Raw genomic sequence first — 19,548 nt, 5'->3', positions numbered from 1 at the left:
GGTTTGTTTGCATTTTAAACACAAGTTCACTAAGTGTTTCTTAAATTGCTTGTAAAGCTATTATTTTCGTAAGACACATGGACTTGTTCGTCGCTTAATTTCGAAACTAATCAATTTAATTTTTTACAGGTCCTTTAAGATCTTAGCGAGATTGCAACTAGGTTAATCCTTTATAGATAAATAACATAAGGGCGTCTCACAACTTAGACAATTCTAACTAAGTCCATGACATTGTGATATCAAAGTAGGCAAACAATTTGAGTAAACAATAAAAGTTCACAATCTCATCGTGGCAAATTGAGTAAGATGATGCAAGCCAAACTATTGTCCCAAGCAACCGTAAGTGGATTATAAGTACAAACTCGCTCTCAAGTTGTTAGAGCCACTCAAAAGAAGCACGATAACGAAAATAACGAGCGAGACATTGACTATTCTCTACGAGTGGGGGAAGCGCAATCTCATCGTGACATTGTGGTATTATAGCAAGCAAGCAATCGAGCAAAAACTATTTATGTGACCAAGTGTAAAGTATTTGAGTTTGTAATGATGTCTTTCAGCTTAAGCAACACTCTAATGAACAAACTGTATAATGAGTATCTAGATAAGTTTGTGATCGTTTACTTAGACGACATCGTCATTTACATCCAAACACTCGAGAAGTATGTCACGTATCTTTAAACAATTTTAAGATTCTTAGGAAGAATACTTTGTTCGTAAAAAAAGAAATATGATACTTTGCTCATATATATATATATATATATATATATATATTATTCTTGGGACAGGTGGAAGGTGTAAGCTGTTGCGGAATGGCAAACACTAAAGAAGTTACAGATTTTTCCTTGGTTTCATCAATTAGATTGATCCTTTGCGAATGAATAACACAAAAAGACCTCACGATTTAAGCAATTTTAAATAAGTCTGTGATAGTTTGGTAGTGACATTGTTGCTCCACTTGTACTCCACCACCAGCATCAAGCAGGCCAATATAATTTATTATCAAAACTTGAGTTCACAAAGGAAGCGATCAACTGCATGACAAATGTTGTGCTAAGAAGTTGTCATCGCTAGCTAAATGACTCCATTAAAATTCACATGAAACTTATAGAAGACATCACGAACATGGTCTTGGGTTGTCAAGGCTGAAACATGTTTGTCCGGTGACAAAGATACAATGCTCACTCAAACAAGATTGATCACAGCTTCCGTTTAAGTTGTGCCATGCTACATAGTTCATTTCCCCTTTCTGGACCTTTTTTGTTGCTGCTTTTCCACCTTGCCTGAAGCCTTCGTAGTGTCTGGTGCTGGCGAGGGAGAGCTAAGATTCTTGCGAGCTTGAGGATCTTCTGGCAGGATAGAGTAGTGAAACTTCTTTGCATTTCTAACATGAGTGCAAGAAAGCTTTAGCATCTTCCGTCCCATCATCCATTTCAGCAAGATTTTCATATGGGTCTTACTATTCAACCCGTCGATACCAGCTTCCTGTTCAAATGAGTGTTCTATTAACCACATTGCTGATATCAAAGTTGGCTTTGTTATAATCAGCACAGTATATGATGTTAAAGCAGAAGCTTCCTCCATTTCTTAGCACAAGCGAAAAGAGAAAAACATTACATGGCATTAAGGCCAAAGCTGTTCCAAGAAAAATCAACAAACTTGAGCAAACAGCACCATATTTAATGATCAGCATTGTCAAAATGAAGCCCAAAGCAAAATAAATAAATCTCATCAGCAAAACAGTTGAGATCATTTAGAGTTGTTTGTATAATGGAATGTGCATGGTCTGAATAACACTAAGCCTAGGAAAGAGATTAACAAAACAGACAGTGTCCCGACTTTCAGATCATTAACAGCAGAATTAATAGGAGAGATAAGTCATTTTTACATAAGATACAGAATGATAGAATTTTGAAGTTCAATATGCTCTGGAACACTAAATAGATGCAAAATGTTCAAGAAAACCAAAGGTATGTCCAATACAGGAAGCTAATAGCTACCTAAAAAATCAGAAGCATGGCGAACCAATTTCATTTTTACATAAGGAATCAAAGATGCAGAGTACTAGACTTTGAAGCCTAGTATGCTCTGGAACACTAAATAGTTGCAAAATGTTCAAGAAAACCAAAGATATGTGCAATACAATAAGCTAATAGCTACCTAAAAATCAGAAGCATGGCTAACCAATTTCATTTTTATATAAAGAATTAAAGATGCAGAAAGTTTAGTATGCTCTTGAACACTAAATAGTTGCAAAATGTTCAAGAAAACCGAAGCTATGTCTGATACAGGAATCTAATAGCTACCTGAAAAATCAGAACCATGGCTAACCAATTAATAACACTTGCTTCCATATTGACAACAGGAGTCATATAATGTTATCAGGACCATGGCTAACCAATTAATAACACTTGCTTCCATATTGACAACAGGAGTCATATAATGTTATGACTCAAGCACACTTGCTCCTGTAACCAACCAAAGACGTTAACAGAAGACTAATTTTCCATGATAGCACAGGGGTGATTGACACTTTCTTTTACAGACATGTTTTACTTCTCTTTCTTGACTAGGATGCTAACCACTTTCAGCAATACTCTTGTTCTACATGTAATAGCACCAAGAATTGTCTATTTCACAAGTTCAGATATTCTTCTCAAAATTCTTTGATTGATCTTATCACAATTCAAAACTACAGCAAGTTTTCCATAAGTTTGAGAGATCCAGCAAACAGATCATGATATCTCAGTTAACTTCCACAGTACTTCAGATGACTCTGATGAAATTTCTACTCTATAAAAGGCATAATCACATTGTTTTTAGTTTTTATTTTGCATCTGACAGTTTGCAAAGCAAACATCTTAAAACAATACTCTGGTCAACATTTGGTTGCATTTTAATAAATTGATAGCATATAATATCTCTTGTTATGGTATCAGTTGCCAAACCATGAAAGAAGCAGCATTACTTCACTTATGAAACTCAATTATGATTTTAAGGAAGGACAAACTGTCACTTAAAGATAGATGTGTTTCTACAGCAAAAGAATAAGAATATGAAGTCCTTCAGACCATAGAAGCCAAAACATCATAACCTTTAGAATTAATATAATGCGGATAATATACTAGCATGGGATTGGAAACCATAGATAATAACTGAATAGATTGTCTTGACCCAAACTCACCAGAGGTTTGGAAAAAGTTAAACAAATGGGAATAACTACTTCAGAGCCATTTCATCAAACAATAGATAGACAGCCCAAATTCTTTTTGAACTTAGCAACCAACGAACAGCATTAAATGGCCACATAAAAGACAGAAACAAACACAATCTACAACCCTAACAGGAGCTCTTTTTTCCCCTTTCATCCGAAAGCCACTCATTTGCTATCTGGAAACCAACAGAAAGAGCGGAATCATGGAAGAAAAGATCCAAGCTTTGTCACCTGGGCGTCGTTTTTCAAGTGTGGGAGACGTCTTTTAATCTTATCAACCAGTGAACAACATTAAATTGGTTCATAAAAGAAAGAGAGCAGAACCGTCTATATGCCTAAAGAAGCTCTTATTACGCCTCTTTCGTTCGTGGGCCATTTCTTTCTGATAAAGAACCAGCACAGAGAGAGCAAGTATGGCAGAAAGATCCGAGCTTTGTCACCTTGGCGTGGTTCCAAGTGTGGGAGACGGAAAGGGGACCATTGTTCTTGACGATCCGGTAGAGGTTTCGGGAGATCACGGTGGCCTCCTCTGTGGGCACCTTCGGGTTTATACGGCGGAGGTCAGGGCTGCGCTTCCTCGAGAAGTACCGCGAAAACAATCCACTCGCAACTGCCGCAGCTCCCCCGCCGCCACCACCGCGAAGGAACAACATACCCACCTCGCTTTCGACTCACCGTGTCAATGTGAACCCGTGACGAAGCCAATAAAACGGCAAATTGGGCCCGCTTTCGGCCCATGAATGGTATGTAAACAACAACCCTAACAGTTGGGTCTTTCATGGGCCTAAAGCTACATGAAGCTCCTCTCATTAGCTTGGTTTGGTAGAGGCTCTTCCCATTTCCAAAAACAGGAAAACATTCCCCAAATATATGAAGTTTTGCCTAAAAGATATATAAAGCTCGCCTCTATATATATATATATATATATATATATATATATATATAATCTCTAACACTTTTTTATAATCTCTTTGTTCGTTAATTTTGATCGGATCCGTTCTTCGAGTGTAACCAAGGAATCTCATATGCCTAAAATGATGAAAGTTAGATGGAGTTTTCGAAAACGACGATACTTAAGTCAAAAGAAAGAAGAAAATTATTTTTATAACTGATTCCGCTATAAAATATTTTATGATACAAGATGTGTTTTTAGATATTTTATATTAAATGAACTGTTTATGCGACATAGATTATCGACTGAGATCCTTAATCTCATAGAACTATCAACATTCCCCTTTGAACATTGGTTGTCGCTCTTCTTTTTGATCTTTCATCTGAATACAAAAGACATGCATATCGTGAGCAGTAATTATAGCAGCATTCCTTGCACTTTGCATCAGGAAAGCAACGTGTTGTCCGTAGCAACCATCATGCATGAAAGCTGGAGCTGCGGCAAACAGTTGATGTGAGTCAGAGTGAAAGAAGAAAGCTCTTGTGGGAACTCCTTATCGTGTGGGCTATGCCTATGCCTATGCCTATGCCTCCGCCCCCCACGAGAAAGTGCCAAGCTGATCTCACAGCGAACCCTAATTACTGGGCCGAGGAAAAAGTTCGACTCCACCATTGCTGCACTTGGGAACTGTTGCAGCGTCAGTGTAGGGTCGGTCTTTTGTCCTCCATTCATGGACCTACTGTTCCCTCTCTGACCGCCCCCTGAAAAGGACTCGGCCTTCGTCGTCTCTCTCCCTCCCTCTATTGGTGGATGAACGAACTCACCGCACTCTCGAGAGCTCATCGGGAAGTGCTTCGTACGGAGATTCTTCCTCCGCTGCCTCTCATTGGCCATCGGAACGTGTCGTCGCCGTATCCAGCAGGAATGTGATTGGAATTTGGGAAAGCTGGGAGAAGCTCTCTCGCTCTACTCCTCCTAGCAAAATGAGGATGAGATTTCTGCGGTGTTTGATGCCTTTTAGCTTAACAGGAAACTATGGAAGATGTGCCGGCTGCGTCTCGAGAATACCTCCGATTCACATGTTGATTTTGGCGGGAATCTGGCAAGTACTGCGGTATCATCGGCGGGAAAGCCCCCCATGACATTCGAGATATCAATCGATGATTACTTGCTTGATTAACGTGTAAAAATTATTGCTATTTAAAGCAAATATCTAAAGAGCTCAAAATTTTTCCAGGGTAAAGATGTCATTTTACACTTCCTCGTCGCTCCTTTTTGGCCTTCAAAACTCATCCCTTTCCCCCTTTTTCCCTCCGCCACCGAGTCCTCTCTGCTCCTTTTCGTTCTTTCCATAGCATCTGCGCAGTGTAGAGAACAAGAGGTACAGGAGATGGGCAAGTATCTTAGGAAAGCCAAGGTCTCCGGCGAGGCCGCCGTCATGGAGGTGTCCCACCACTCCTCCCTCGGCGTCCGCACACGCGCCCGGTCCCTCGCCGCGGCCACCGGCCAAGACTCGTCCAGCGCCTACCTCGAGCTCCGGAGCCGCCGCCTCGAGAAGCCCCTCTCGCCTCCTCCCTCATGCAACTCCGAGAAGCCTGGCCCTGACCCGAGGGTGGATTTTCGGTCACCGGGGTCCGTCTCGACGAGCAGGTGCTCGGCGGTCGCAGCGGATACCGAGGTGTCATTCAGGGAGACTATTTTGGAGTCCGGTGCGAGGGACAGGTGGGTTTCGCTAAAATTTTGGGTAAAAAACGAACCTTTTCGTCTTTTGTTCTTCCCATTATACTTTCATTTGTTTGTTTTGTCTGTTTTCTTTCTCGAATCATCTTTCGAGGTCAGGACTTGATGTTACTTCCAATGAAATGTCTCTGTCTATGTTTCCTCGTTCATCTTCTTCTTGTTTTTCTCGTGGAAGTATATCGTTTTCCTTCTCTTTCTATCATCATTTATTGTGGAAGCATTTCTGTTTGTAATGTCCTGTCATTATCTGATGTTTGTACTGTCGGGACATATTTCTCTAGATTGCCTATGCTTGATAGAAATATTAACCTGACATTAGTTCATCTCCTTTATCTTTCTGCTACTTCAGTAGTTCTTTGAATTTGAACCATCTGCCTTTACATTTCTTTCTTGGTATTAGAATTTATTCACTTGCTGTCTTCCTGCTAGTGGAAGTCAGTATCCAATTTGCACAACCAAAACTGACTTATAATGAACCATCTTTCTAGTTTCTCTATGACCTTTTTCTTGTGGGCTTGCCTTTGACAATGTTTTATCTGAATTCATAGTATTCGAAAGACATTAAAAATTTATATGATTAAGTGAGAATTTTGTGTTGGTTTCAGCTATGATAGGGAGACCATACCTTGCAGTTTGATTAGGGACCGAGATCCTACAAGCAGATCCACCATTTCAGCAGTCACTGTTAAGCAGAGCAGCCCTACTGCTCATGAGATGGAAGAGTTTTTTGCTGCTGCAGAGCAACTCCAACAACGAATATTTTTAGAAAGGTACGCCTTTCTATAGATGTTCCTCACGATTATGATTCGATCCACCACATTGCAGATGTTCCTCACACTTCTTTCCCTTTGATCTTATTATTTGTAGGTACAACTTTGATCCTGCAACCGAGCATCCGCTGCCTGGCCGGTATGAATGGGTAAAAGATGACTTGTAGATGACAGAGCTTTGACTCGCTGTAACATATAGAGCCGATGAGCTGATGGGACACTCTTCAAAAGCCAACTTTGCCAAGTTTATAGGGGTCATTCATCTGTGAATCATTTCAATTGTTTCAATGATTTGTCTGTGCTTCATTCTGATGGACACAAGTTAATGTTGAAACAAGCTGATCTCCATCTTTAGCTACTTGCCATGATTCTCCATCTGATGCTTAGAAATAGCTTTGCACTCTCGCTTCATTTATGGGTGAAAGCTGTGAGTGCCTGACTGTACTTCTGGAACATGTGTAGGCATCGATTCCTATACCGTAAAGTTTACTGCATTGCTACTTTATAGGATATCGAGTGCAGGAATGGGTCATCAGAGATCAGACGGCATGAGCCGGACACGGTCCACGGGCTTCTCTCTGTTCCTGTACGTCCAACTCTGACACGTTTTAATTCGAACGACTTGTGTTCTACTATGGATCACCGTTCAAAGCATTTACTCTGGTTTCCTACCTTCCAATACAATCAATCCACTGAGTGACATCTGTTAATGTGTGTAATCGCATTCTTCGCCTGCTCATTCATACACTTTCCCGCCCCGAAGACGCTGTTTGCTCAAGGTTCATGTAAATAAATGTATCTCTGGGCCTCGTCGGTGTGAGGCACAGGTCGCGGATGTGGCTGGGGCGCAGGACGAGGGATGGATGGATGTACGATGTGCCCACGTCTTATGGCACAGAAATCAGTCGCTGGAAATTCGTGGTACGACTTTCGACCTTTGATCGAGCACATTGTGTGCACAGATTTGTATTTCGTTTCGCACAGGGCGTGGGCATCCTCCCGTGTCTGTCCACCTCCTTTGTCTATAAATGAGCAGCATTGCAGGAGTGACGGGCTATCCACTGCAGCAGTGATCGAGAGAACAAGAGAGGAAGGAGAGGGGAGTCGTAGGATGGCTTCCAGGCCAGGTTTCCTTACTGAATGGCCATGGCAAAGGCTGGGCAACTTCAGGTCTGTGTGTATACATACATGTATCTCCCATTCCAATGCCATTTAGAGTAAGCTACACTACTGGAGATCGGTTTGGAGCTTGGACGTTCTTGAACGTACCCTTCTCGGTTGTCTCAACTCATTCCTTTTCATCTTTGTCGTGCTTGTTAGCAGTACTTGATATTGGTTCCTTGGGTGGTTCATAGCACGCACTCGTACCTGACAAAGGAGGAAGGAGAGAGGGACCTATCGCGGTTCCTCATCATCTTCGCACTGCTACTGAGGCTCGCTCACAACTCTGGATCAACTTGGCTCGCTTCCAGACCGTAAGAAGCAAGCATCTCGTCGTCGACAAAGCCATCGAGTTCGACCAAGTGGATCGAGAGATGATCTGGTCTCTCTCTCTTATTCATTTATTTATTATCTTTTATCTGATCTTGGGGGCATTACAAACACTAATGTGCCGACTCCTGACCGCTATGATGATGCACATCGACAGGGATGACCATATCATTCTAAATGGAATCATCTTCTACCTCTCCAACTCTTACGTACCCGGTGGCTCGCATTTGCCTTGGTGGGACGTCAAAGGAGTTCTTATTTCTAGGCTTTTCCACATCGGTCCTGTGGAGTTCCTCTATTAATGGCTGAACCGAGCTCTGCACCATCACCACCTGTATGCTCGTTATCACTCCCGTCACCATGCCTCTTTCGTCACCGAGCTAATATCATGTAAGTAAACAGCAAGATCATGATGTATCCCTTCATTTAGATTTTTCGTTTTGAATTGAATCAAAAAATCAAAGTTTTCCTAAAGAAATGCACCAAACTGTAACTTGAGGATAATAGTTAGTGCCCAACTTGTTCTATTAATCTTGCTTAATCATGCTAATCTTTCTTAATTCTGGTCTTTGCAGCTGTGATTCATCCATTTGTCGAAGAATTATCCTACTTTTTGCTCTTCGCTTTGCCATTCTTTTGTATGGCATGCACTCCAAGTGCTTGCATAACAGCAACTGTGGGATACTTGACGTATGTCGATTTCATGAACTACGTACGTGGGGCACTGCAACATCGAGTTGGTCCCATTATGGATGCTTGAGGCCTTTCCCCTTCTCAAGTACCTCATGTACACCCCATCGTATGTCTCCTTACCATGAGCTGTGATCAGAAGAAGCATATTATCTTACTTTATATCGATAGATAGTGCAGAGTACTGACTTCAAACAATCATTGTCTTTCAGGTACCATTCTCTTCACCACACACAGTTTTGGACCAACTACTGTCTGTTCATGCCACTCTATTTCTACATCTATGGCACCATGGACATGTCAACAGAGAAGCTGTACAAGAATTCGCTCAAAGGAAAAGAAGAGACGCCCAATGTCGTCCACCTGACTTGTCTCACAACATTGCAGTCCATCTACCACCTGCGCATTGGCTTTTGCTCCAAGACTTTACCTGTGGTTGGCGTGGCCATTGAGCTATGCAGTATTGCTTCTAACCTGCATATCTGGCTCAGCCTTCACTTTGGAAAGACATAGGTTGAAGGAGCTTCAAATACAGACGTGGATAGTACCTCGGTTTAGTTTTCAGGTATAATTGTTATCTCAATTAATTACATTTAATGAAGGAAGGCTAACTGGCTCATAATCTTGTTCTTTTAGTATCAAAGGAAAAGGAGGTGATCAATAACTTGATTGAGAATGCCATCATAGTGGCAGAAGGGAAAGGAGCCAAAGTTGTTAGTTTAGGACTCTTAAACCAGGTAATGTACTTCCATTGCTCATCTTTTTACCATTAGAAAGAACACTGAGTCCTTAAATAAATGATGTTGTGTCAGAGTGAAGAACTGAACCGATGTGGTGAAGTTTACCTTCAGAAGCACTCAAATTTAAAGATAAAAATTGTTGATGGGAGTGGTTTAGCAGCTGCAGTTGCGCTTCATAGTATTCCTGCAGGGACTGATCGTGTTTTACTGAGAGGAAAACCTTCCAAGACATCTTGTGCCATAGCATTGGCATTATGCCAAAGAGGGACAAAGGTGCACATGCTACTGAAACCAATCAAGACATGGCAATGACTTTTAATCTCTTCCTTAACATGAGTTAAATTTGTAGCAGGTAATAGTAGTTCGAAGAGAAGAGTTTGTGGCACTGTAGTTATGCGTGGCAACCAATTTAGCAGCCCATCTGGTCCTCTCGGATGATTACACTCCTAAAGTACATTTCTCTTTCCATGGAATCCACTTTTGAGAGCCACAGCGGAGGAATAACTTCTTGGTTGCATCCTTTGCTTTGCCATTTTGTATCCCTCGTCAGGTGTGGTTGGTGGGAGAGGGATTGACGGATCAAGATCAAAGAAAAGCCTCAAGTGGGACATGCTTCATTCCATTCTCACAGTTCCCTGTTAAGAAAACACACGAAGACTGTGCTTACCAAATGACTCCAGCCATGTCTGTGCCCAGGACGCTCGAGAACATGCACACCTGCGAGGTGAGACAGATCTTTCATCCTTGATTTCATCTTGCAAATTGCGAGCCAAGATCTATTGCTGTTTCATATGCATGCTTACCTCAATCTGCATCTTGCATTTTCCACAGAACTGGCTGCCAAGAAGAGTGATGAGTGCATGGCGCATAGCTGGAATCGTGCATGCACTGGAAGAATGGGGTTTGCACGAGTCTGGTGGAGCTCTGAACGACATTGACAAGGTATGGCGTGCAACTCTCAATCATGGCTTCCTTCCTCTGTCCCCATAAAATGGCATTACATAAGGAGAGGGGCACCACATAAGAAGTATGTATGGCGTCTTCAAGCTGGTGGAGAAGACATGTGACCACCATGTTATCTTGTCTGCTACTATATCAAGTATTTGAATCAATGTGATGGCTTGAGATCCAAGTCTCTTGCAGAATGTTCTTATTGCTCTCTCTTCCTGACATTGCCATTTATTTATTTCAATCAATGTGAAACTGTAAGTTGCTTTTCTAAGGGGATAAGGTTTCTACTATTCTCTCACTATATCCATTCATGAAGAAGAAAAGCTCAATCTGCCCATGTCAATTCATAACAATGAACTGTTAAGATTCATCATCATCATCAGTTTTTTTCTATACTAATGATGTTAATTTATGTTCAACTCAGCCACAGAATCATATGGAAATAGATCACATGCAAAGATTTTGTGTAAAATCCTCATGGCATCTATAATGAATTTTAGAAGAGGGACCTCATGGCAGTAACAAATTCATTTCCAAGTATGTGGAAAGAGGAATTATGAACCAGAGCTAACTTGTCATCACAAAGATGTATATGTAATGAGAGCCTAGAAAACTCAGTGGTGGATGCTGCAAAAAAGTGCCTTCTCCTTTTATAGACTAATCATTAGTTATATAGTTTATGCATGAAAAGAAGTTGGTTCAATGAACTGAGTGAATGACTACATTATTTTTTTCTTTTAATCACAAGAAGACAACTTTAGAATAAAATCATTACATTAATCTGTATCTAATACACACACATATCTTATCTCTCTCTCTCTCTCTCTGACTCAGATGAGATTCCAATGAAGATATCTACCTTCAACTAAGGTCAAGTTGGGTAGCTGAGTGGAGGTTGCTGTTCCCACCCAGGACTGGACTCCACAAAAGGCCTCTTTCCAAAAGGAAAAGGGCCATCTCTTTTCAAGTGATAAAGCTACACACATCATCCTCTCCACCACAAGGCTACATGGAGGAGGGACCAAGAACAATGCTGCATCTCATTCCTGCTTTTAAGAGCAGCATATATGCTTGAAACACTTAGCCTCCAGTTGTGGTAAGGTGCGATGAGGAAGAAAGGGAGGTGGAGGAGGGAGATAATGGCACTGCAGGTACTCTCCATTGTGGGGTCTTACTCTCATTTCCTGAGCCTGAGAGCCTGTCAGGCTTTATGGGGGTAAAAAGTCAACATAAAAGTTACAAGGCAGGCTTTACAAAGGGACTCCCTTTTCTCTCTCTCCCTATCCCCCTATATAGACTTTTTTTTTTGGAGGCTATCAGTGTGTGAATCACTGGATTATGCTCATCTTGTTTGCTTGATTAAGTAATCACACTATTGAGTTGCTGGATCAGATGTTGATGGATACAAATTAAGATATTATGATATCCTCCTTTTAATTTTCATCCACAGATGCATTGGATATAGTATCTTGAAAGAGATGTTTCTTGATAAAGATTATTTTCTCTTAATTATAAATAATTTGTTATTATTATTGCAATGAACAAATAAACATGAGAATAATCAAATTATTATAATCTTATACTTATATATATATATATATATATATTGATTAATGAAGCTAATTACATGATCTAATATTATAATAATGAGGAGGAGATAAATATGAGAATAAATGGATTATCATAATTTTCTTGATCTAATCTATAAGTTATTGACGTCGTTTATGATTCTTAAGCCAGATATTTATAAGATTACACATCAAGATTATTTTTTTATGTTATTTAACAATCTAAATCTTTAGAATTTATATTCATTTAATTAAATCTTTAAGATGTTAAATATATCGTCTAACTCGATTAGATTAGAGAGGAGATGTTAAATATATCGAACCTTTTATAAGAATATATATATATATATATATATATATATATATATATGTGTGTGTGTGTGCGCGCGCGCGGGGGTGCGTGCGTGTGTAAATCGAACTCGATCGAAACTCATATCTCATGCACGAATGACCGAAGCATTGCGTTTTCCATCGCCTCTCATTTCTTCTTTCCCTTCTTGCTCTTTAGTAAACATGTGTGATGCTCGAATTGGATGTGCATTACTTTAGATAGAGTGGTAGCTTTTGGAGGACGGGCACAAACTTATTTTGGATGATGGCTTGGCTTGGTCATCATCATGCATCACGATTGTGGTTTACAGAAAGACGTGCTACTTTTGAAGTTGATGGTACTCCCCATAATGCATGAGAATCTCATCAAAATGGAGTGCACTTTCCATGGTCGATGGGGGCATCTTTTCAAAGTTGGATTTGCTCTTCTTTTAATTCCATGGCCACGAATCAATCTTATGCATTAAACTATACATGACTTGTAGCAAGAAGACCATGTTCTTTGTGTACCGAGATTTCTAAGTACATAAAGTAAATTTGATGCGATGTTTATTGTGATTTGACATATTCTTTAGTATTTTGATCACTAAACATTTCATATACACAGACAGTATGAATAAAAATTGCTTATATTTGATCCAAAGTTTCCAATTTTTATGACCATTTCTTCTTTCAATCTTACCTGACACAAATCATCTTCGAGAAAAAAAGAAACGTAGATATTTACAGCCACTCTAAAGAATTTACTGTTACTGTATTAATAATGTTCACAACCTCATGAGTGGATCATTTCCATTAGAGTCGAGAGAGAGAGAGACTATATCATATTTAGTTGATAATTTCCAGTATAATTCAGTCAATCTAAACAGCATTTTTCTACCATGTAAAAGCTTGGGCTGCTTTGGCAGTGGTTGGTGATGACATTATGACTATTATGAAGGCAGGCATTTGGGGAACTCTTTGTGACAGTGGCTTTCATGGTGTTGGAAATTACTGAGCCAGCTTTTTAGAGACCACTGTGGGTAGACTTAGTGCCTCATATTCCAGTGAGGTTTGCAGTTCGCTACATGGGGGCAGCAGGTTCAACTTCCCAGGAATCCAAAGCCATGCAAACGGGAGGCCAGCACCGAGCTCGACCACCTGCTTTTGAGCATCCACCATGCTTGCGTTAGTCCAGACTTGGACAAGACGAACATGCTGATTCTTAAGGTTGCTTGGAGAACTTAACAGATAAAAAGTAGCTGTTATTGACAGTAATCTACAGGCAGGATAGGAAACAGGTGGTGCAGTGATCTCTAGTGTTTCATTTCTTTTGTTCCCCTTCCATTGATTGCAAAGACCGTGGCACAATGGCACCCATGCTCTTTCTTCTTCTTCTTCTTCTTACTCTGGAAATTTAATTGGCTGGAGTAATGGAGTCCTTTGACGAGTGTACCATAAGAGAGAACTGAAGGATAAGGCAACTGTACAAGTAGCGGTCATCTTTGAGACCGCAGACAGTCACAGGCTCGCGTTAAAGGCAGCGCCGCTCCACGGGAAACCCCTCCTTAAATGCTGCGTCGGATTTCTTTTCTGTTCTTTGTTTGCTTCCTTCTGCACTTTCTCGTATCTTTAACTCCACTCCGCATCACTCCTCTCTCTCGTCTTTCTCTTACGGCCTGTATCACCAAACTGCCCTTCTGTACCTGCGGACACGGCATGCGATCCGGGAAACGATGCATGGTGGTGGTGTCCTGTCCGCTTGTTCATGGGATTCGTCTCCTGCTTACTGTGACTGTGTGACATGGTCGATCGAACAGTTTGAGGTATAAAATGGTGCTATCAATATCTGATAGATTTCGAACTCGGTTAAGTTTAGGAAATGATCCAAGAGATTCAATCAACACAAAAGGTCAAGTAATAATCAAATAATATACTCTCTTGATAACACATGCAGAAACGCGCTTTTCCGATTCCACAAGAAATGAGACGTTTTCAGGGTGCGAGGATAGGATGATTTGGTCACGCTTTTCCGCTTCCATAAGAAACGCGTTTCCTACCAAATAACTGAGGTCAAATACGAAGTCAAAACCACACGACAAAATATTTTTATATCCCCTCCACTCACCCCGCTGTCTCCAAGGCAAAAAAACCTCTTCCCCTCCCTTCTCCCTTCTTCCCCCCTCCTCTCCTCAGCTCGCTTCCCAGAAGAAGAAGTCCGGCATAGAATGTCAAAACCATCACTGTTTCCGATGGCGGCTCCCTCCGCTGGAGAAACCAACTCCTCCTCTGACCCGGCCCCACCGCGTCGCCGCCCCCGCTGCCAGCTTCACCCAATCGTTTCCCTCCCTCCTCTGACAACCTTGGTTTCTTTGCTCTAAACCCTCTACCGTTCATTCCGTGCATAAAAGGAGGAAGAACGAGAAGAGGTCTGTGGATCTTAGTTCCAAGATCTGATCTATTTGGCGCGGTGGAGCGCGGCTGAGAAGAAAGGTGGGATCTTGATCTTGCTTGGCTCGAGGGTTTGGAAAAGTGCTGAGGAAAGGGGAGGAGGAGGGGAGTGAATGGGGAGTATGTGGAGGAAGGCGAAGAGGGCAATGGGGTTCAACCTCTGCGTCCATGTCCCGAGAGCAATGGGCGAGGAGGAGGAGGACGACGGGTGCCGGCTCGCTGGGCTGGGTTACGGACGGAGGGCCTCCGACGCCGCTGCGACTGCGATGTCGTCCCCGGCGGGGTCTTCGGGGGCATCGGAGTTCCTAGCGTTGATGCCGTCGACGCCCACGCCGTCTTCGGGAGGCCTCCGGCTACCTAAATCCGGCATCAGATCGTCAAAGGTTGGGTTTTTCGTTCACATCTCTTGTTTTCTTGTTTTTTGGTTGAGAGGATAAGTCTCTCTCTCTCTCTCTCTCTCTCTCTCTCTCTCTCTCTCGCTTTTTGTTTTTGGTGGATTCATTTGGAGATTTACGCATACAAATGGTGATGGATTGGGTGTTTGTGCTTGCACTCTTCCCGAAAATTGCTCTATTTCTTTTGCTTTTTCCCCCTCTTTTGCAATGTACTTGCAAACTGGTGATAATGTCTCTAGTTCCTCCCTTTTTGCTTTGTAAGCCTCTTTTATTGTTGCTTTTGTTGGTAAAAAAAGAAAAAGGAGAGACAGCGCAAAACCTGTTGATTCCTTTATTTCGTTGCATTAATGGCTTCTAACATGCTAAGGCCGGTCGACTGTTTCATGTGAAGACTTGCTTTGTTTTGGATTACTCTTTGAAAGTTGTCTCTGTTGACCATTTCGGATAACAGTTCCATGGACAAACTTCGAAGCGATTTCATTAGAAAATAACAATGATTTTGTATCGATTTTGGTGGACCGGTCAAAAAGTTTCCTTAATTAGCTCATTGTCCTGTTCGTTGAATAGAGCATAGTGCCTGCTTGTCTGTTCTAGGAGACCAAATTGCATCAGAAATACTCGTAAATTTGCTTCTTTTTTAGGCGAAAATAAGATTTGCTTGCTTCAGCTGGACAAATAACCTTTGGAACGGTTGGGTAAGCCATATGCTTTGGAACTTGTATCAGGCTTTATCTTTTCTTGAACAGCTTTGCCTCAAATGCTGTGGTTTGGGGGCAAAATTGCATTCACCTGTTGATTTGATGCTTCTGTGCCTTGGTTTATCAGAAACGTAAAGAACACTATTGAATGTTTAACACTATTGTTAGATGATGTTGAGACAATAATTTGGAAGTCTAATATGGTTTGTGTTTCTTGTTCACACACTACTGACATTAACAATGCCATCGCCATGTTGCTTTTTCATTATTGAGGTTTTTGGTTGATTTCTTGTGCATTCTGCTACCAATCTATGCTCTTCTACTCTGATGCAGCCTTGAATCAGATATAGCAAACTGTGGGAAACAGAAGTTGAAATCTTGCAAATCTGCAAGCTGAGATTTCAACAATATTTCTTACTTCTTCATGTCATCCTCCATTACAGTAATTGGTTTCAAGACCTTCCTTGCTGTCCAAAAGTCTTGCATGTTTCATTTGTCTATAACATTTTTTTAGTGATTTGTACTTAATATGTATAGTCAGTACTAAATTCTATAGTACTGCTAATGCTCTTTTAGGGTGAAAGGTTGTCCATCAATGACTGTGATTCCAACTAAAGCTCTTGATAAGTAATTAAGAAAAGTACATGTCTGCTTATGGCATGACATCTGAGCTCTCTTTGTTTTCATTTTTAGCTTAATATATATTCAATTTTAGTTATTTAATGTTGTTTTATATTCATATTTTAATTAACCTTGCCGTTAATCTACTCACTGTTGTAGTTTGTTTACACTTGAGTTCCCTAATATTCAATGCTTTCTTTTTTCAGAAAACATGTGCTATTTGTCTTGGATCCATGAAAGTGGGAGATGGTCATGCACTCTTCACTGCTGAGTGCTCCCACAAGTTCCATTTTCATTGCATCACCTCAAATGTGAAGCATGGGAACTACGTCTGCCCACTTTGCAAAGCCACTTGGAAAGAGATCCCCTTCCAAGGCTCCCTATCTTCTGAGCATCCTCATGGGAGAGCCAGAGTAAACCCAGTCAATTGGCCCCAGGAAGAAGGCCGTGTAGCTGTCGTGCACCGGCTTCCTCCTGCAGAGTCTGCAAACAGGCGGCACCATCAGTTTTCTTCTGGCTTTCGTGGTGCAGAACCAACCAATTTTAATGATGATGAGCCTCTAGATATTCTATCTGAAACAGCTAGAAGTTCCCAACAAAATTGTCCTAAGATAGTAGAGGTCAACACACATCCTGAATTCTCAGCTATTCAACAATCAGCTTCACTGGAGGATTTTGCTGTCCTGATCCATTTGAAGGCTCCTCATGTTAGCATGAAACCGAGTCCTAGCAGGAATCTCATCGCAAGCTCTACAGTGCCACAAAACTCTCGTGCTCCGATAGACCTGGTCACCGTGCTTGATGTCAGCGGCAGCATGGCTGGCACGAAGTTGGCACTTCTTAAGCGTGCCATGAGTTTTGTGATCCAAAACCTTGGGCCATCTGATCGCCTTTCAGTCATTGCCTTCTCATCAACTGCACGCCGACTCTTCCATCTGTGTCGGATGTCTGACTCTGGTAGACAGCAGGCTTTGCAGGCTGTCAATTCTCTGGTGTCCAGTGGTGGAACAAACATTGCAGAAGGCCTCAGGAAGGGGGTCAAGGTGATTGAGGAACGGAAGGAGAAGAATTCAGTGTGCAGCATCATCCTTCTCTCCGATGGCCGGGACACTTACACTTTCTCCTCAAGTGCTAGTGGAGCACAGCATTCAGAACTGAACTACAAATCACTTGTTCCATCCTCAATTCTTGGTGGCACAGCAATACCGGTCCATACCTTTGGTTTTGGTGTGGACCATGATTCTGCTGCCATGCACACAATTGCAACAGTTTCTGGAGGAACTTTCTCTTTTATTGAATCTGAAGTTCTCATTCAGAATGCCTTTGCACAATGCATTGGTGGCCTCCTGAGTGTGGTTGTGCAAGAGATGTGGTTGGATGTGGAGTGTATGCATCCCGGTGTGCGGCTTGCTCCCATCAAATCAGGTAGCTATAGAAATCAGTTGTCAAGTGATGCTCGCACTGGATTCATCTATGTAGGTGACCTTTATGCTGATGAAGAGAGGGATTTCCTGGTTTCTGTAAATGTTCCACCCCACATGGAAGAGATCTTACTCCTTAAGGTAGCCTCTGCCTACAGAGATCCAATCTCAAATGATATTGTTCATTTGGAGGTTAAAGAAGTGAGAATTCAGAGGCCAGAAGTTGTTTTGTTCCAAACTCCCTCAATTGAGGTTGACCGCGAAAGGAACCGGATCCAAACTGCTGAGGCAATATCAGATGCAAGGGCTGCTGCGGAGCGAGGTGCCCTCTCTGATGCGGTTTCAATATTAGAGCAGCGTCGAAAGATACTCTCCGAGTCCCTGGCAGCACAATCAAATGACCGACTTTGCTTATCTCTGGGTGCGGAACTGAGAGAGATGCAAGGTAGGATGGCAAGCCGGCAGAGATACGAAGCTTCAGGGCGTGCTTATGTGCTGTCAGGGCTGAGCTCACACTCGTCACAGAGAGCAACCATGCGTGGGGACTCGACCTACAGTGAAACTCTCATCCATGCTTATCAGACACCATTGATGGTTGACATGCTACGTCGTTCACAGACATCGTGCTACTCAGCTCGGTCTCCTGCTCCTCCGATGCATCCTACAAGGTCCATCCCTTCGCAACTACAGCCAAGGTAATCGAATTGACCAGTTTTGGAGGACGAAGAAAAAAAAAACCACAAACGAAAAATAATGTTTTGTTTAGTACCTGTGTTTGCTCTTCTCATTTGAGGTGGTGGTGGTGGTGGTGGTATACTGGTGGTGAAAGTAAAGCTACAAGGGGTTCTGGGACAAGGTAATGGGTATATGGGTGATGTAAATGAATAAATCTGGAGGTGGGATAAAATGGAAAGATGGGTGAAATGGTATAATGTCACAGGGAGGAGGATGTGTAGGTATTAGCTTCTGTCTACTTCTTTGAACTCTGGTGTTGGTGATGTAAATAGGAGAAGGTTTTCCCTGAAGAGGATGGTATAAGGTTGTATATCTCTTCAAGTATTTGGGGGTGCATTCTTCTCTTGGATTTATACACCTTATTTTCAGATCATTTGTTCTTTAATCTGTTCTCTCTTATCCACTCTTTATCTTCATGTGATCCTATGAATACAACATTTATTTCCAAATCTTAGCCAATAAGTTTAATTTGATCATATTATCTTACATGGTTAGACATCTTTAGCATTTTAATCTTTAGATTTAAAAATTTTATAAATAAAATATTTAATTTTATTTATTTTAATGTTATTAGTTTTATCGACGGAAGATACAATACGTGCATAAATGACATCGTATTATTTTATCTCACATATCGCTTTTTTCTCCTCTCTTCTCGTTGTCAATGACGTAAATATCTCATCTTTCTTCTCTGGTGTTAATATAGATATCAAGTGTTATGACGTCGACGTAGATACCTCATCTTTTTCTTCTAACGTTGATGTAGATGTGTCATTGTTTTGTCTTTTTTTTTTTTTGTCACCGATCATATCGACAGTGACAAGGTCAACCATCGCGATATTGTCATCAATCATCATCACAACCA

General features: G+C 41.5%; 3 protein-coding genes and 1 pseudogene across 3 annotated transcripts; 3 read left to right on the top strand and 1 right to left on the bottom strand.

The window, feature by feature from the left end:
- Positions 1–1,233: 1,233 nt before the first annotated feature.
- Positions 1,234–3,864, bottom strand: LOC135627597 (uncharacterized). The gene is made up of 2 exons (XM_065133720.1): positions 3,652–3,864; positions 1,234–1,482 (listed from the first exon to the last, which is right to left on the bottom strand). The coding sequence occupies exons 1-2, from the start codon at positions 3,862–3,864 to the stop codon at positions 1,234–1,236; spliced, it is 462 nt and encodes a 153-aa protein (XP_064989792.1).
- Positions 3,865–5,095: 1,231 nt separating this feature from the next.
- Positions 5,096–10,679, top strand: LOC103972610 (very-long-chain aldehyde decarbonylase GL1-4-like; annotated as a pseudogene).
- On the top strand, positions 5,494–6,780 carry LOC135627596 (cyclin-dependent kinase inhibitor 4-like). The gene is made up of 3 exons (XM_065133719.1): positions 5,494–5,825; positions 6,449–6,613; positions 6,711–6,780. The coding sequence occupies exons 1-3, from the start codon at positions 5,494–5,496 to the stop codon at positions 6,778–6,780; spliced, it is 567 nt and encodes a 188-aa protein (XP_064989791.1).
- A 3,818-nt stretch (positions 10,680–14,497) lies between the features above and the next one.
- Positions 14,498–19,068, top strand: LOC103972037 (E3 ubiquitin-protein ligase WAV3-like). The gene is made up of 2 exons (XM_009386230.3): positions 14,498–15,196; positions 16,734–19,068. The coding sequence occupies exons 1-2, from the start codon at positions 14,927–14,929 to the stop codon at positions 18,645–18,647; spliced, it is 2,184 nt and encodes a 727-aa protein (XP_009384505.2). The 5' UTR covers positions 14,498–14,926; the 3' UTR covers positions 18,648–19,068.
- Positions 19,069–19,548: the final 480 nt, after the last annotated feature.

The sequence above is a fragment of the Musa acuminata genome, chromosome BXJ2-11 (assembly GCF_036884655.1).
Source record: "Musa acuminata AAA Group cultivar baxijiao chromosome BXJ2-11, Cavendish_Baxijiao_AAA, whole genome shotgun sequence".
In the NCBI taxonomy this organism is placed as follows: domain Eukaryota; kingdom Viridiplantae; phylum Streptophyta; class Magnoliopsida; order Zingiberales; family Musaceae; genus Musa; species Musa acuminata.
The sequence above is the reverse complement of the archived record's forward strand: the minus strand, read 5'-3'. Positions and strand labels throughout refer to the sequence as shown.

What these genes read in the sequence shown, in the direction of transcription:
- LOC135627597 (XM_065133720.1), bottom strand. Translation starts at nt 3,864, where the DNA reads ATGTTGTTCCTTCGCGGTGGTGGCGGCGGGGGAGCTGCGGCAGTTGCG. An exon ending in ACACTTGGAACCACGCCAAG is followed by an intron (nt 1,483 to 3,651) that starts GTGACAAAGCTC and finishes TCATTTGAACAG; the next exon opens with GAAGCTGGTATCGACGGGTT.
- LOC135627596 (XM_065133719.1), top strand. Translation starts at nt 5,494, where the DNA reads ATGGGCAAGTATCTTAGGAAAGCCAAGGTCTCCGGCGAGGCCGCCGTC. An exon ending in GAGTCCGGTGCGAGGGACAG is followed by an intron (nt 5,826 to 6,448) that starts GTGGGTTTCGCT and finishes TGTTGGTTTCAG; the next exon opens with CTATGATAGGGAGACCATAC. An exon ending in CAACGAATATTTTTAGAAAG is followed by an intron (nt 6,614 to 6,710) that starts GTACGCCTTTCT and finishes TATTATTTGTAG; the next exon opens with GTACAACTTTGATCCTGCAA.
- LOC103972037 (XM_009386230.3), top strand. Translation starts at nt 14,927, where the DNA reads ATGGGGAGTATGTGGAGGAAGGCGAAGAGGGCAATGGGGTTCAACCTC. An exon ending in CCGGCATCAGATCGTCAAAG is followed by an intron (nt 15,197 to 16,733) that starts GTTGGGTTTTTC and finishes TTCTTTTTTCAG; the next exon opens with AAAACATGTGCTATTTGTCT.